The sequence below is a fragment of the Notamacropus eugenii genome, chromosome 1 (genome assembly GCF_028372415.1).
Source record: "Notamacropus eugenii isolate mMacEug1 chromosome 1, mMacEug1.pri_v2, whole genome shotgun sequence".
NCBI classification, from domain to species: domain Eukaryota; kingdom Metazoa; phylum Chordata; class Mammalia; order Diprotodontia; family Macropodidae; genus Notamacropus; species Notamacropus eugenii.
In genome coordinates this window covers 716123337-716140789 of record NC_092872.1, presented here as the reverse complement: position 1 = coordinate 716140789, position 17453 = coordinate 716123337, and the positions used below count along the sequence as shown (strand labels likewise).

Genomic DNA, 17453 nt, shown 5'->3' with positions numbered 1-17453 from the left:
GAGAGAGAGAGAGATCATGCCTGGCTGGAGGGGATCAGATAGAGCTTCTCAGAGGAGGCAGTTTGAGCCTAATCCTTTACCACTGGGTATTTATAGCAGAGGGGATAGAATGAGCAAAGGACAGGGGAGGGGTCTTAAGAGGAAGAAGGCATGCCCAGGGGATGGTGAGTAGTCCCATTTGGTTGAGTGCAGCACACATCCAGGGGATAGTCTAGGACAGGGGCTCTTAAAATTATCTTGGCAGTCTGATGAGGTTTGTGGACCCCATCTCAGAATTATGCTTTTAAATGCATATAAGAAAATATACAGGATTATTAATGAAACCAATAATATTAAATAAAGATGTTATTTATTGCCCATTCAAGTTCATAAACTCCCTGAAATTCAACCACACAGTCCACGGGCTCTGGCTAGGAGATAAAGTCTTGAAAAGCCAAGTGAGGGTCAAATACTGAAGGTGTTGGGGTGGGGGTTAAACATTCAGGATGGGGTGTCAGGGATGTGCAGCTGACACTGGAATGGGAGATCAATCCTTGAGGAGGGTTGAGGAGATAAGACAAGGGAGCAGTCATTTGTCAAGAAGTGAAAGCTCTTGGGGAAAGAACCAAGACATTTTTAACTACCTGAGAAGAGACAGCATCACAGAGCCTGGATACAAATCACATTCCTGCTACCCTTGTAGAAGCTACTTGGGGTTAGAGGTGGGGGGAGGAGGACAGAAGGAGCAGGCAGATTGGGAAGGGGGTCACTTCTCCTCAAGCCCTGTTTCCTCTTCTGTAAAAAGACTAATGTCTCTTCCTGCTCTAACACCTCCGTGGTAAGATGGTAGACCAATGACCTTGTGGCCAGTGGCACAGGGTGAAGGCTGTTGTCCCTCCAGACCTACTCCTCTTCCTAGCTTCCTTCTTTCTTCCTGGTGAGGTCACAAAACTAGAAGAGGGGCAATTTCCAGAAGGCCTAAAGTAGAGTGAGTGTCATTGAGTTAATCCAGGACCTGCTGAGGCTGCCAATCTTCCTGATCCTTCTACCGCTGACCTTGGATTTCCAGGGCAGTCTCTAATCTCCACCAGGCACTATGTTTACATCCCAGCGAAGAAAGAAACCGGCCAGACCCTTCTTCCTCCCCATCCTCCCCTTTCCGAAGAGTTTTCAGGGCAATCCTTCCATTGCTTTTCCACAGGAGGAAAAAAAAACCTACCACCTCATTCCATCTTCCACCTTGGATTTTGCAACAGCTCTTTAGGAGTTGAGAAGTCCTTAGAAATTATAATGGCTACATTTCCAAAGGACTCTTGATGCAAAACACCATTCACATCCAGAGAAAGCACTATAGAGTCGGAACACAGAATGAGGTAGACTGTTTTCTCTTTTGCTACGCTTTGGTTTGGTTTGGTTTCTCTCATAATTTCTCCCTTTTGTTTTAATTCTTCTATGAAACATGACTAATGTGAAAATGTGTTTAGTAAGAAGGTATGTGTAGAACCCGTGTAAGACTGCAAGCCATCTTGGGGAGGAAGGGGAGGGAAGGGGAGAAAATTTAAAGTTTATGGAAGTGATTGTTGAAAACTGAAAACAAATTTATTTTTGAAAAAAGTAAAAAAAAGAAATTATAATAGCTAGCACTTATATTGCATTTGAAGATTTGCAAAACACTTTACATTTATCATCTCATCTGATTGTCACAATGACCTGGGAAGGTGGTGTTATAATTCTCTCCATCTTATAGATAAGGAAACTGAGGCAGAAATTAAGTGACTTGCCCAGGGTCACATAGCTAGTTAGTGTCTGAGGCAAGATTTGAACTCAGGTCTTCCTGACTCCAAGTCCTGGACCCTATACATTCCACTGCTTGGTTGACACAGGATCAATTACTGACCAACTGGCTGGGAGCTACAAGGAGATCATAGAATCCTAGAACTGAAAAGGTCAGAGTACTGACTTTGGAGTCAGAGAACTTGGGTCCAAAGTCTTGTTGCCAGATTATTCCTCCTGTGTGACTCTGATCAATTAAATGTCGTCTTCTGGGTTTTGGTTTCTTGTAAAATTTATTTGCTTAATTAAGGGGCTAGATCATCTCGAAGGTCCCTTCCAGTTTTATGATTAAGCTATCAAACTCAAGTTTGCTCCTTTGACATATCCGGGAACTGAGACCCAGAAGAGAGAAGTGACTCATGAAAAGTCACACAGCCAGTAAGCAGCAAAGTCAGCTTTCCCTACTTAAAGCCCAGCATCCAACACGCTGACAGCTGATGTCCCAAGTTTCAACAGTCTTATCTAACAAGATCTCAAGTCTGATTCTGCTGCCCTGCCTCTCTCTTTTTTATGATTCCTGCTAAGGAAGATTATTATGAGGAATAATGAAAACCATTCTCCAGATCTGAAATGTCATTTTCAGCATCCCTATCCACCTTCCCAATGTAGGCTGGTAATAGGTATGCTGTAGTGGATTGGGTGTTGGACCTGAAGTCAGAGAGAACTGGAGTTCAATTCCCGCCAAAGATACTGACTAGTTAGGTCATTTAACCTCTCATTTTCTAATACATTAACACTGCTTGTGACATCAACTTAAATCATCAAACTTTCATAGCTTAAAACTGTATTAAGACTTTGGGGACATCCTATCTATCTGGAAGGGATACTGTAAATAGAAAATCAGCTGAGTCCAGAGTTAAGCTGAAAGAGGGGAGCAGATTGAGTGGCCTCTGGAAAATTGCAGTTCTGATAATGACCCATCATGATACTAGAAGACTGAAGGATGAAACATACCATCCACCCCCTGACAGACAGGTAATGGACTAAGGGTGTAGACAAGAAGCAGCTAGATGATACAATGAATAGGGCACTGGGCATGGAGTCAAGGAAGACCTGAGTCCAAATCCAACCTCGGACACTTAATAGCTATGTGGCTCTGGGTAAGTCACTTAACTTCCATTTACCTCAGTTTCCTCAACTGTAAAATGAGGGTCATAAAGGCACCTACCTCGAAAGATTGTTGAGGATGAGATGAAGAAGTATTTGTAAAATGTTTAACACAGTGTTTGGCATATAGTAGGTGCTTTAAAATGCTATTCCCTTCCCTTCCCAGGCTGAGAACTATATTCTTGGGGATGTAGACAATGCAAAAATGTTTTGCTTGACTATGTGTATTTGTTCCAATAAAATTTTTTCTATTTTAGTGGGGAGAGGCAGGGTGGGAGAGAGAAAATAGATTTCTGTTCATTGAACAAAATTAAATTTAAAAAGAAATCGCACAGTTCTTTTAGAAACAAAAGCCCACCTCTCTAATTCCAGTATTCTTCTGGTGATGTGATATACATACATACGTATATGTGTGTATACATACATATGCATATATGTGTCTGTGAGCCATGAAGAATTTAAAATTGAAATTCTCCCAAAAATACAATGGGGAAACATAAAGTGGGCTTGCTGGGGCAATTACAAATAAAGGAATTATCCAGGAGAACTCTCAGATAGGGAGAAGGAAGGACACCTTCTGGACTGCTCTCCTGCTAAGTTGTTATCCAAGCCAGGACGATAAGAACTGAAGGTAGGTGGATGCTGGATTGAATTCATTAGATGACAGAGATTAGCATCGCTCAGGGCAAGCAGGTACAATGGTCTGATCCTCAACCCCCCAACCATGCAGTTGTTGTGAGGCCCCAATTAGATCATGTATGTGGATTGTTTTACCAATTTGAACATACATTTCAGTTATTTTTAAGATTTAGGGAAATGACAAGTCACTTCTTGCCAAAAGCCCGAGGACTCCAGTGAAGACTCCATTTCACTACCTCCCCCTAAACAAGTCAGAAGCCTGGTTTTCTAAATCTACCTTGAGTCTCTCTCTGAGTTCCTCTTTTGAGAAACCTTGCCCTGGGCTATGCAGGTGGACTCAGACAGCTGCTGTTCCTGGGATGTGGTCAGGGCCTGGCTCCAAGACACAAAGGGCTGAATCCAGGGAAACCTTTACAATAGGTGCCCAAACACTAAGCAGAGCCTTTTCTCCTCTCTGTGCCTGTCTCCACAAGGTGAATTCTGCTCTGCCTGGCATTGCTTAGGGATAACTGGGGTTCCCCTGGGGTTGATTCTAAGCCTGTTCCCCCTCTGGTATCTTCCCCTACTCTCCACAACACAGCAGCCCCCTAGTTCTGTGACTTGTATTCCCCTGAAGAACAACTTCTCTTATCCTCTGTAGCAGCTGGCCAGAGCCCTCCCCAATGGGGAGAATTTTCTTTCAGCTGGGCTGAATAGGGGTCACCAGTTTCCAGGTAACTTTGGTGACACAGCTGTAGTAGCTTAGCAACCCTGCCTTTGCTGCCCAGGAAAGACTTTGGATAGGAGCTGTCCGTTGCCCTGGTGAATGAGGAGATCAGTCAATAGAAGGACCCGCTATGGAGACCTCACAATAGGAGGAACTCAGAGAGCATAGATCTTGTCTCCTCAGAATGTCTGTTTGTTTTAATCCCTTCTGCTGGAACATTGATCTTTCTTCCCTTCCTACTTCTTTGCTACTTCCTTGGACATATGGTGACTGGAAAAAATAGGAAACACCTTACAATTGCTTCAGAATTTCTTGTTCCCTGGATCTCCCTCCTTAGAGTCAAGGAAAGCCAGGCTTTCTGGGGATTTTCCAGCAGCCGAGGTTCGTTACTAGCTACTCTTCACCTCCCTTTCTTGAGTCCTCCCTTCTCCCTTTCTGAACCCTTAGAGGTGTGACTGTTTGTCCTTTATCCTCAAAGAGTACCGTGACGTCAAGAAGATGATGCCATGATTTGCAAGTGAATTGGATTTAAGTGAGGGAGGACTGTGCAGAATCACCAGCCTCACTTTCTCCTCCAGAGTCATGTGGGTCCAGTGGTCAGATATAGATATGGATGACTGGAGATGTCATGTTAGCATCAGAATGGTGGGGAAACAAAACTGGGCTTGGAGTTTGAAGACCTGCCAGCTTCGGTCACTTATTACTCTTTTAGACCTCATTTCTTCCAGCTTTAAAATGAAAAGGGTGAGATGGATGGTCCTTAAAGTTTCTTCCAGTTCTAAATCCCATCATCCTATGACTTTTGACTGATTCCCTTCCTCTGCCTTCCCTTGACAGCCCAGTCACTCAGTACCCTTTATGAAGCCTGCTAGCTTCCAAAAACCTTCCAGCATTGCACTCTTCCTCAAGATTACTTTGCACATTCACGTCCTCTCCAGGACCTTGTGGTCCAGAATTTGTTTTCCATTCTTTTCCCCCTTCAAGACTCCCATGTCTTTGGGTGCCTATCTGTCTCAGGTGGGAGACTGAGATTGTGAGATGAAGACATAGTCTTCATAGTCCTGGAGAAGGTCTTTCTATATCTATACCAAGGAAAGGAACGTTGGGCTGGGAGCCAGGAGATGTGGGTTCTACTTCCAATTCTGCTCCTCTCCTGGGGTAGTCTGATCTACTCTTTTATCTTTATAATTCTAGTGCCTTCCCTCTGTTGATCATCTCTAGTTCATCCTGTACGTGTCTTGTACACATATAGTTGTTTGCATATTGTTTACCCCATTACACTGGGAGCTCCTTGAGGGCAAAGGTCGTTTGTTGTAGTTTTTTACCTTTCTTTGCATCCGCAGTACTTAGTCTAATAAACACTTATTAAGCATCTAGTATATGCCAGGCACTAGTATGGTGACTGGCATACAGTAAGCACTTAATAAATGTTCATCAATAGGTGATACACATTGGAGAATCCAAATTAAGAATTTCTTCTTGCTGTTACCCTGCATTTTCCTTCATTTTAGTGCTTCATGATCTAGACTGACATGGAGATTTCTCCTTATTAGTTCCTCAAATACTGCATCTAGCCTTTATTTTTTTTCTTTTTTTCAGTATCTTCTTCAACCCTAATTAATCTGATATTTGCTATTCTTGTTTTGCTTTCCAAGTTCATTATTTTCCAAATTATTTTATTTGGCATGTTCCTCGGTCATTTTTGCTGCACTCCATGCTACCTCTCTTTCCTCTTCCATTTTGTTTTTCCATCTAATGACTTCAGCTTTATTTAGTTGACTCATATATGACTCTGGCACCAAGATTTGCAGGTTGCAGCCCTCATTTTGAAGTTTTCTAGATGATGTTTTATGCATGTATTTAAGAACTAAATTACAACCCTTCTTGAATTCCTTTAATATACTTACTATCCAATTTAAATTTTTTCCCTGATGCTTCTTCTGACTTATCCACTGATACTTCAAGTTGGACTTCTGAAGGAATTTTATTCCTTTGGCCTTTTATATCACAGAAACTCTTCATTGAGCTGGGTTTCTTTTTCTTTTTTAATTCACCACTCATTTTTCTGCTCATGGATGAGAGTCGGGATGATGCCTTCAGTATGAACTGGAGTCCCATGAGCAGTGGAAGGCTTTAGTCCATCTCTAGCTGAAAAAAATTGGGGAAATAACAGCACCTATTTTAGAGATCAAATGAAACAACCTATGTAAAGAGCTTTGAAAGCCTTATCTCAATATATAAATGCCAAATATTATAGATTCCCTTCTTTCTGGTCGATAGTGAAAGGGAGGGAGCCAAGGAGTGTCTTCAGCCTTGGAAAGAAAGGAGGCAGGGGATTTTAGTAGGGGATGAGGAGGATGAAGAGAGATGGGATCAGGCTCCTGGGGGTGGGTGTTTCAGTTCATCTTCCTCTTTCTAAAGTTCAGGGCTTCAGTCCTCTCTCTCAGTTTCCAGGATTGACTGTGGGAATTGGAGCCTTCTGCTTCTGGCCAAGAGAACAGTGAAGGTAGGGCTGGGTCTGAAGATGAAGGGGGTCTAGTAGCTTTCAGGCCCTATTTTCTGTTTTTCCTCTTGTTTCTCAATTCTTGGTGGGAGGAAGAGAAGTCTGGAAGGGACTAAGGCTCCTGGTGATATCACAGTTCAGCCTTCTCACTGGATATCTCGTCTGGTTTTATCTCACTATGAGGTTTTCCAGCCATGGCTCGGATCATCGACCTGGTCCCTTGGAGTGATAATTCCATTGAAGCTCATGCATCCCCAGCCATTTTGTTCCCTATACCTCCAAAGAGGAACATGCTCCCAGGGGTCAAACAGCAACTCTACCACCCGCTCCTGCCCACCCTGAGGCGGATGGACATGGACTCAATCATCGGGAAACTCCCCGATATGCACTGCCAGTCATCCACCTACTGCACCAAAGGTAATAATGCCTACCTGGGCCAGCTTGTCTGGAGTCCCATGCCTGGTCATGATGGAAGCATGGTCCCTATGTAGGACCTCTACAGGCTATGAGACCAAGGTCTGGTCATGTCTGATCTTGGGCAAGCAATGAACCTTCCTAGTCCTTGGATTCCTTCATTGTAAAGTTGGGGAGGGAGGGTTGGAATAGATGACCTCCAAGGCCCCTTCCACTTCTAAACCTATGATCCTAGGATAGTCCTCTCTCTCACCATCTGGCAAATGGGAAGAACAGCTCCTGGTTCTTGCTCTCTCTCTGCCTCACACATCCTCACCCCATCACAGAAGATATCAAGGGAGGGCATGAACCCTGTAGGGAAAAGTTATGTCCTCAATCCAAGGCCTCCCTCTTTTGCAACCTGGATAACCTGGATAAAGTTATCCAGAAACACATACAAAAACAGCCACTCAGATCCAGAGACATACCTCCACATTTCAATACTCTACAGGACGATAGTAAAGGCTCAATTCATACAGCTGCACACATGGTTGCCTGTCACAAGCTCCACACACTATATTTATACACAGGAGCCAAAGAAAAAATTAGCACAGATGGTACACACTACATTCACACAAACACATCCACCACAAACACACACACAAAGATCACACACTCAGACACACCCGCTTCTCTTCCCTGCAGATGACTTTAACCGTGCACACTTCAGCTTGTTGGGTGTCCCCAACAAAAGTCTGAATGGCCTGGTGAGTGACCCTCCTAGACTGGAGTCCAGTGTGGAGGTGGAGGGAGAAGGGTAGGGTGGGAAGCAGAGGGAGGAGAAGGGTCACAGGGTATGTACAGAACAAGCTATTGAAGGGGCAAGCAGGGACAGCTCCCCAGGGCCAGCCTCTCCCTCTCTCCCTGGCTTACATTCCAAAGGACCAAGTGCCCCCTGGAAATCTGGGGACTGGTTTTCATTCCACGGTACATTTCCAATCATTGATGTGATTGATCCCCCAGACCTATTAGTTGCAAAGACTTAGATATGACTGAGATGATGCCCCTCCATCATGCACTCCCAGGTCAGGGGACCCAATGAGTATCTTCTCTCTCTGTCCCACTAAGTGGGGAGGGGAGGGGAGAAGGGAACAATCTCTGCTGATTACCTGTCAGGGCTGGCCTTGAGTGGGAAGGGGCAAGTGTCCTGGGGCTCAGGTTATGGCCACTCCCTTCCATTGACCAATGTACATATACGGGTCAATAGGGGGAATGATTTGTTCTCCTTGAATCCCCAGCACCTAGAATTGCACCTGACTTGTGGTAGTGACTTAATAAATGGTTGCTGATTATTTGATGGGGGAAGGGCTAATAAGATTGGGGGGAGGGAACAGAAGAACAGTGAGCCAGGGGGAGGATGGGTCCATTCCTGAGTCAGAGGTCAGAGATCTAGTGTTGCCCTGACTTTGCCATGAGCCCAATGCAAATGTTCCTCTAGTCCTGAGGAAGTCCTATCTCTTCCACCCAAGCCCATGCCTTTGGGAACTGTCCTATCCCCACCCCCTCCTCCATTACCCTAGTATCTCAGGACCAGAAGCCATCTTTCCTCTTTCACTCTGGGCCTGGGGTCTCCCTGTACAGGAAATCACTGGGACAGGACAGATGCTTAAAAAGAGGTACCAGGGTGGGAAGCTGGCCCCATTAGTACCGGGCATTAACCAAATCAACTGGCCCAGCCACACCCATGCCATTGAAGACTGGTCCCACTTTATCTCTGCCTCAGGAGAATTCAAGCTTCCTCTTGTGGATAAAAAGGGTCTGTAGGGAGTGGGAGTGACTGAGGTGGGTGGGTGGGAACAGGCCTGAGGGCTCATTGTGGAGAGGGGGAACATGTCTGGGGTCTGGGGAGTCTGGGGGGAAGGAAGGAGGGAAGGAGGGAAGGGTGGAAGGAAGGAAGGGAGGAAGGGAGGAAGGGAAGAAGGGAGGAAGGGAAGGAAGGGAGGAAGAAAGGAAGGAAGGGAGGAAGGGAGGGAAGGAGGGAGGGAGGCTTTATTAGGCACTTATGACTTCTGAGTATAAAAGCTAAAACCATAAAATATGCCAAGTTCCCCAATGTCTACCTAGCACCAATGCAGACCATGGTTGACCCAAAGCCACCTCCTTCCCATTTCTTCTCGGTAAAATGGGGGTAATGATTCCTTCCTACTTCACGGGAAGAAACAAGAGAATGATTATAAAAAGCCTGTAAGAAGTAGGAGTCTTCCTTTCTTTATATCTTCCTGATCCTGAGAACTGGAATGATCAGTGGTCTTGGAGTCAAATGGCCTGGGTTCAAGTCCTGACAGGGGCTGCCTCTCTGACCTTTCAAAGGGCATGGGTTGTTTGTTTTTTTAAGATTCTAACTCAGTAACCTTAACCCCAGCTATGACACTTGATCAACTATGTTAACCCTGAGCAAGTCAAGTTTCTGAGCCTCAGTTTTCCTCTACAAAATGGAAATAATAAAAACACTTGCATGGCATACCTCAGAAAATATTGTGAGGAAAGAGTTTTGTAAACCTGAGAGTGCCAAAGAACCATTAGTTATTATTATCTTTACGAGGGCCTGTAAAAGGAGACAGGAATTCTATATGCAGGTGCTTGCTTGTGTCCAACAGAGATATCGTCCCCAACCCTGGGTCCTGTTGAGTCTGAAAATATAATCTTTCTCCCTCAGCTGGCCCTTTCCTGTCCCTTCAAGCCCTGAGTATCAGACTGAAATGAGAAAGACACAAGGACCTGGGAGCTGGTGGAGGGGGTCAGGGAACCTTCTCAATCTAGATAGGATAAGGCTCTGCTCATGGCCCAGAGAATGCCTAGGATAATTAGGAAGCTGGGGAGGTTTGTCTTTTTCCTCCCTCCTACTCTTCTCCACTAGGACTCTGGGGCCTTTGTCTTCCCTGGCTTCCCCAACTTTAGGAGTCTCCCCTGTTCACCATGTTCAAAATCTACCTATTTTGTGCCCCATTTTCTAAGGGCCTGCTCGTTGCTGGCTGATTATGAGCCAGTCTGATCAATTGACATATAAAATGGGCCCTTCCCCTTAACAGAAGTATTTGAGGCTAGAATGGGGCAAGGTAAACCTTCTGGTAGACCCCCCAAAAACCCCTAAAAGTAAGAATTTAAGGTTTAGGATGGATGTGAGGGCAGGTAGAGTTTGAGAGTATATTACGTGCAAGCAGGCCTCTCTGGAGGAGGGATTCAAACTGTCGTGTGATAGAAGTGATGAGCCTGGGCTTGGGCCATGCATCATCTGTTTTCTCTTTCCACAGTTGAGAGTTTCAGTGACTATGCTGTGAGGTACCTGAAGCCGGATGTCACCCAGTGCTGGCGGGTAGGATTACCTGAGTCCTCCCTGCCTGCCACACTCACTGCCTGGTGATCCTGGGCTCTGGCCGAGGGCAGGCCCAGACACATCTCCCCTGGGTGGGATGGGAGAAGAGGAGGGCAGGAAGGAAGAGAATGATGGAAGAAGGAGATAGCTCCCACATCCCTCTCTCCTGTCCCTGACTGGAACAGAACATAGAAAAAAGAAGTCCTTCTTATCAACTAGAGGAATATCTGGTGGGGGGATTGGTGGTCCTCCGTGGAGGAGAGGAGGGGAGTCAGGGAACCACCTCAGAGTTCCCCATTCTGACTTTTGTGACAATGGTTCTCAGGGGTCTGAGAAGGAAGGAACAGAGGCTCTCCCCACCTTTAAGACTGTGGAGTTCTGGTATAACTGCCTAGTTATTACCTCCTGTTGCACCTCTGCTCCCTGGATCCCATTGGGAGTCTGAGGATCGAGGTGTGACCTTGGCAAATTATTTTACCTTTATGAGTCTCAAGTTTTCTTATGTATAAAAGGAAGTGGGGGGAGGGGAGAAAGGTGTTAAACTCCCTGCCCTGTAACATCCCTTCTGAGTCTGTTCTTATGATCCCATAAAATGATTCCAACGATAGCCATGTCACCTTGAGCAAGTCACTCCCCTCTCTAAACCTGTTTCCCCATGAGCAAAATGAATGTGCAGTGTGCAACGAAAATTGTATAACCAGCATCATACATTTGTAATGTGAGATTATGACCAACTGGGACAAAGAAGGACTTTCTTCCTGAAGCCATCATCCCTCTCCCAGATCAGCCTGGGATCATTCTTTGCAAAAACATTGGCTAGAGGCAGGCACAGTCAATGGGTCATTCCACACCCAGACAACCTCCCCAGACGCCACCAAGGCCTCTGGGGAACTGGAGGATGTAGCTTGGCCACTATCTCTGTGGTCTTGAGCAATTTATTCCATTTCTTTATCTGTAAAGGAATTGGAAAAGGTGAGTGCTAACATTCTGTGCTTCCAAAATCCGCTGACTGCAGCCTTCATCCGTGAGGGCAGGAGAGGGTATGAATCCTTGCCCACAGAGACCCCTTCCCCAAGGACCTCCAAGCTTCCATGAGGATTACTGAGCCAAAAAGCCACTATTTATTGATCTCTCTCTGCTCTCTGGTCCTCTCTTAGTACTGTCTTAGCCAGAACCCCGGCCTTGACCAATATGGACAGAGACCCCTGGCAACTGACACCACGTAAGTGATCCCTCCTAGGGGTTGTCCATGGGGACCAGGACAGAGGCTCCCCACCTCAGACCTAACTAGTATTGCTTTTCTCCCCACAGCAACACCTACCGAAGCTTTAACTCTCCCTACAGGTAACAGTATGGGACCCCTGCCTGCCTAGTGTCCAGTCTCAGTTCTGCTGTCTGAGCCAAATGGTCCCCATCCAGGATTGGGTTCAGTTCCCATTGGCTAGGGTTTGGGAGGGCAAGGTGGATGATGGCTTGTGCAAGGTCACTGACACAAGGTCAGGAAAGAGTAAGGAACTGACAATTCATCAGCCCTCCTAGTCACTCAAAACAATGCAGCATGGGAGCTGTCCAGCTTCATAGGTTCCTTAGGAGGTAAGGTTAGGGTTTTCCCTGCAAAGGGGGAAACACAGGTGTCCTAACATAAAACAGTGGCACAAAGGGTATTGCGCTTGAAGTCAGAAGACCTTGGGTATGTCTTTGGACAAATAATTTCACCTCTCTGGGCCTCAGTGTCCACATCTATAGAATGGGTGGGTGTTGGGCTGTTATAACTGGAAGGGACTTCAAATGACATCTAGGCATGGGGCCATGAAAATGGTCACACATGTGATAGTTTTTCTAAAGATTTAATTTCCAGCTTGGGCAGCGGGAAGGGTTCAAGGTGGTTTTTTAAGAGACAAGAGATGGGGGAAGAAGCCCTCAAGTTCAGCCAAAAAAAAAAATAGAGTGCTCATTCTGTGCTTACCTCTGAAGCTGAATACCATAGGGGATACATGAGACCTGTAAGATCAATCTATGCCCTGAGGAAGCTTATAACAAGCTGGGGAAATGGGACTAAGTAGGAAATAAAATGCGAGAAGTGTAGCAAAAGCTATACATGTCATAGAAGGCCGAGATCAGGTAGCAGTGGGAACACTTGGGAAAGGCTTCCCAGAGGAGGTAGAGAAAAGGTAGAATTTAGAGAGAAGGGAACAGGGTTGACATTCCAGGCAGGAAAACAGCACAAGTAAAATCAAAGAGGTGAAAATAAGTTATGGGATCCTCAGGGGACAAGGAGGAAGGCAGAAAGAATGAGGAAAATTTGCAGAGCCGTGAGAAATAATATTAAAGTGGGAGTAGATTATAGAGGGGCATTGAATGCCAAAAGGAGGAGGATATAATGCCTCATGATTTCCAAAGCACTTTAAATCACCCCATTTGGAGTAGTTAGACTTCATTTCCTCATCTTTAAAATTAGGGGGGTTGCACTGGATGAGATCTCTCAATTCCCTTCCAGCTCAAATAACCTTTAAGTGTATAAAAGAGGAAGGTGTTAGCGATTGTGCAGCAGGGCTTAAGGTGAGCATCTGCTTCTTTCTCCCAGACCTGTCCGTTACCTGCAGCCCTGGTATTAGCCTCCCAAGAGGAGGACGAGGGTTTGGAGGTCTCAACCAGCAGGACCAGGCCACCTTAAGTCTCCAGCTCCCCAAATGTAGAGATGGCTCAAGTGGAACCTGCCACTTCCCTGAGGAATATGGAATCCATGGCAGGAATAATAAAGTGACCAATCCACCCAAGAAGGCTTGAGTCTCAAAATGGCAGAGAAACGTATTAATGATGGGGTAAGGGAAGGGGTAATGAATGTGCTTTGAACATATCTCTTCTGGGCCCCATGGAAACAAGTGCACCCTTGATTCAAGTGAGGAAAAGAAGACAGACTGACCTCTCCACAGGGGTTGGACAATATAAGGGACTCTGCAACTGAGGAAAATGCTATGTGTCATAGCATGAAGAGTAGGTACTCTGGAGTCAAAAGGACTCCAAAAGTCAAAAAGGGTTTAAATCCTGACTTTGCTACTTGATGGACAAAACTAAGTGGCATAATGGCTAGCCCACAGAGTCTGGAGTCAGAAAGACCCAAGTTATAATTCGACCTCAGACACACTCTAGCTGTGTGATAACAGACCAGTCACTTAGCCTGTTTGCCTCAGTTTCCTCCATTTGTATAATGGGGATAATAACAGCACCTACCTTGCAGGGCTGTTGTGCGGCTCAAAGGAGAATATTTGTAAATGGGTTTAGCAGTGTATGCATTTGCAAAATGAGATTATCCTACTTATATCACCTCCTCACTCTGGAAATCGAAGTCAACAATATTCCAGTTAACTATTCTTCTCTGATGCTGAAGATGCAGAGACAGACAAATCTACCTTCCCAGAAAGGGAACTGTCCCATGGTCTAGCCCTATGAGTGTGGTCTTAGTTCTGGGGAGGGTGTCTGGTGCCCAGCTGCAGGGAGGAGAGCTGTCCTAAGCACTTGGTTTGGGACAGTATTTCCAAGATCATCTCCCCTGAGCCCAGAGTTTCTTCCCTGTCCTTCCTACCCCCATCCCTGTCTTCCCCATTCACCCACTAATAATATCCATGTCTGGCCACAGTACAAAAGTGGATAAGGCAGCCCTGGGCTAGATGGGGATGGGGTAGTTCTCACAACTTCCTGAAGATAGCAGAGGCTGGGGCTCCCTCTGTCGTACCAGGGCTAGGAAAGCTGTTCTCCTAGCCCACACCTACCTCTAGAGGCCAAGTCAGAGGGACACAGATGGATACCAAGCAAGTTGCTTGGCAGTGCCATTTGGCCAGGACTAGGAGAGGGAATGCCTCAGTGGGCATTTCATCAGTGGGACCATATACAGGAGGATCAGGGAACTATGTGAGGTATCTCCTCCTGTCCCAAGGTGCCTAAACCTCATGTCTAAATTCTCCCCATTCTTTCCTTCAGTGAGGGCACCCAAAGGTGCTAAGTGCTCTTCCTCTGGAAACAGCCTCAGCTAAAGGAGAGCTGGCTCCCATTCAATTCAGCAGGTTTCCACTAAACACCACATGCCAGACATCCTGCTGGAGATGCAGAGAGAACCCTATACATGTTACAGGTACAAAGATTCCTAGTAGCTTTAGGCACAAGTCTGGGCATTCCTTCCTGACGCACAGTCTGTCATCCGCCCTGAGAGGGTATTCATCAAGTCTTGTCTCTAGGCTTGGCTTCCTATCAAAGTATTAGGCAGTCACAGGACACAAAGGAAGAGGACAGAGATAAGGTGAACCTGGTGGGTCATGCCACACTGGGAAAGGCTACCTCAAATGCCACCCAAAGTAGGTAAGAAGGGTGTCAGGACTCTTGGAATCGTCAGTGGGAAGAGGAAGAGTCAACTGAATTGTCTGTGAAGAACAGCTAGAAACCATGAGTGATAGCAGAAGCTTCAAAGCCATCAATCTTTCCTCCCAGATTCATAGGACTAGAGGTCAGAGTCTACCATGGACTCCACCACTTCTGAAAACACATTTATAGAGTTCTGGAACTACATAGGAATGATGAGACTACTTATAAGGGGAGGGATGAGTGGAAAAAGAAGCTTGCTGAATATGTCCTTGAAACACTGTCCTACTGGACTAACATCCTCCCTAGGAAGGGTGTTGAGCTCTAGGGAAACAAGATATCAGTTGGAAGGGATATCTAGTCATCGAGCCTAACCCAGCTGGAAAATGAATCCCTCCTTCTTGCACGATACCTGATCAATGATCCTTTAGCCTTTTCTTGAAGATAACTCATAAGGGGCATCTTCAGTATATCCAGGAGTCCATTACATTTTTAGATCATTCCATTTGTTTGCAGAGCCTTTCCTGACATCAAGCTTAACATTGTACTTTTTACCCAGGGTCTCCAGTTCTGCCCTCTGAGGCCAAAAAAAACCGGTCCCTATTCTTCAAAGCTGGCCTTCACATGCTTGAAAACAGTGACCATGCTCCCTAAGTTTTCTCCATCCCATACCCCTTGACCAATGTTAATAAAGCACAAACTTGAGGTTCATCATCCCCCCATCAGCATTGCCCAGCTTTGAAGATTCTACAATTTACCACTAACTTTCCTAAATTACCCAGAACTGAACATACTCTGGACATACAATGGCTAGAGTACTGGAGTCAGGAAGACCAAAGTTCAAATCAGATCTCAGACACTTACTAGATCTATGACCTTGGGCAAGTCACTTAACCTCTAGTTGCCTCAGTTTCCTTACCTGTAAAAGGGTGGTGATAATAATAGCACCTCTTAAGGTTGTTTTAAGGATCTGTGTAAATGCTATACTTATTATCTGCATGCTAGGATGACCAGAGTAAAGTACAGCAAGACTATCACTTCTTCATCCAGAAAGCTATGCCTCTTGACGCAGCCCAAGATCACACTAGCTCCTCTTCCTTCTGCCTTAAAGGAGTTTCTCTATAAGCTTCTGACCTGCCCTGGGCTCTAGCCATCCCCATTTCCCTGATTCCAGGGGCAACTACCAAAGCACCACATGTTCCTTTTTCTTCAGAATGTGAACTTAATAACAGCTTCTTCATGCCTTAGGGATAGTGGAATTGATGTCCTGAGCTTCCCAACTTTCTACAGGGTTTTGCTTCACCATATTGGCAAGCAAGAAGAGAAATAGCTGGGAAATGGCATTTAACCTGTCCCTGAACCTAGAAACCATACCTAGGGTGATTTCAGGCTAGATAAGCATTTAGTTCACATTTGACATGTTAGTGCAGAGGTGTCATGCTCAAGGCTTCCCACAAAACTCCTGAGTGTGGCCAAAACCAGATTAAAATGTAATTGAGAAATGTTTAACAAAATATGACAGTATGTCATAGGTAATGTTAATTTGTGGTTTTCTAACTCAAATGTGCCCTGGCCTGCAGGAAGCCATTTCTATTTGAGTTTGACACCAATCAGTGGTAGATGTGGAGGCAGGGAAGGATGGTAAATTTTTTTTTTAATTTTTAAGTCACCTTTCAGATCCTCCCATGGAAAAATCCATGGCCTCTTGGCAATTAAATATAAGTATGTGCACACAAGAGAAAGCCAGGTTCTGGCCAAAGGAGGTGGGACTCAGTAATAGTCAGTTAACAAGCTTATTATGTGGCTTGAAGATATTAGTCTAGCAAATCAATCTCCCATCTTTCCAGTGATTAGGGAGTTCTAGGAACTTGCCCAAGGTTACCTGAGCATATTCCCATGCTGAGAGACAACCAGAGTAAGGTACAGCATCTCCCCCTCCCAAAGCCTCCATTAGAAAACTTTGCTTTCAAATAGATTAGAATCTCCTCAAAGGCAGGGACCAAGTCTCATATTTCTGTATCCTTCCTAGTGGCTGGCACAGGACCTGGCACATATTACTTAGTAAATTCTGTTGGATGAATGAGTGAATGCTGACACACACAAAGAATCGACACTAATCCACCCCCACCTACTCCCCCTACCCCCCAAAATGGGAAAAAGTCCACTTTTCAAAGGCTGCCTCTGTCCTTTTTAATGGTCACTGTTCAGAAGCTGAAAAGGTCGTTTCTTTGTAGATTAGACAAAAAAATCCAAACCAAGGACTAAGAATCTCATCAGAAAAGGTCTGGTCCAGCATTGCAGAAGGACTGTTAATTTGGGGAATTAACTGGGGAGCTGGCCCACAGTGACAAAAGAAATTTAATCTAGTCAAGTTAAAGGAAAGGAAAAAGGGAACATGGTATGTTCTTAATAACTGGATTTGAAGTCAGAAGGCTTGGGTTCAGATCTTCATGCTGTACTACCCAGAAGACAACAGGCAAGTCACTCATCCCTTTTTGCCCCATCTATAACATGAGCCATCAGTCTCAATGGCCTGAGGTCCCTCCCACTCTAAATCTAGGTTCCTG

At 45.4% G+C, this 17453-nt stretch overlaps 1 protein-coding gene across 8 annotated transcripts; it reads left to right on the top strand.

Moving 5' to 3' along the window:
- Positions 1 to 4332: 4332 nt before the first annotated feature.
- Positions 4333 to 13329, top strand: SPMIP8 (sperm microtubule inner protein 8). 8 transcript variants are annotated; one of them, XM_072636687.1, is made up of 9 exons: positions 4333 to 4645; positions 6719 to 6770; positions 6951 to 7184; positions 7866 to 7927; positions 8802 to 8976; positions 10472 to 10533; positions 11691 to 11755; positions 11845 to 11877; positions 13118 to 13329. In XM_072636687.1, the coding sequence occupies exons 3-9, from the start codon at positions 6962 to 6964 to the stop codon at positions 13146 to 13148; spliced, it is 651 nt and encodes a 216-aa protein (XP_072492788.1). In that variant the 5' UTR covers positions 4333 to 4645; positions 6719 to 6770; positions 6951 to 6961; the 3' UTR covers positions 13149 to 13329. The 8 variants fall into 8 exon arrangements, with proteins under 8 accessions (XP_072492788.1, XP_072492791.1, XP_072492786.1 ...); XM_072636690.1 differs by having other exon boundaries at positions 6712 to 6770; positions 6960 to 7184; XM_072636685.1 differs by having other exon boundaries at positions 6712 to 6770.
- The last annotated feature ends 4124 nt before the right edge of the window (positions 13330 to 17453 follow it).

Coding starts and splice junctions, on each gene's coding strand:
- SPMIP8 (XM_072636682.1), top strand. CDS start 4,528: ATGGTGACTGGAAAAAATAGGAAACACCTTACAATTGCTTCAGAATTT. Junction 8,977..10,471: donor TCCTCTTGTGGATAAAAAGG/GTCTGTAGGGAG, acceptor CTCTTTCCACAG/TTGAGAGTTTCAGTGACTAT. Junction 11,756..11,844: donor CCCCTGGCAACTGACACCAC/GTAAGTGATCCC, acceptor TTCTCCCCACAG/CAACACCTACCGAAGCTTTA.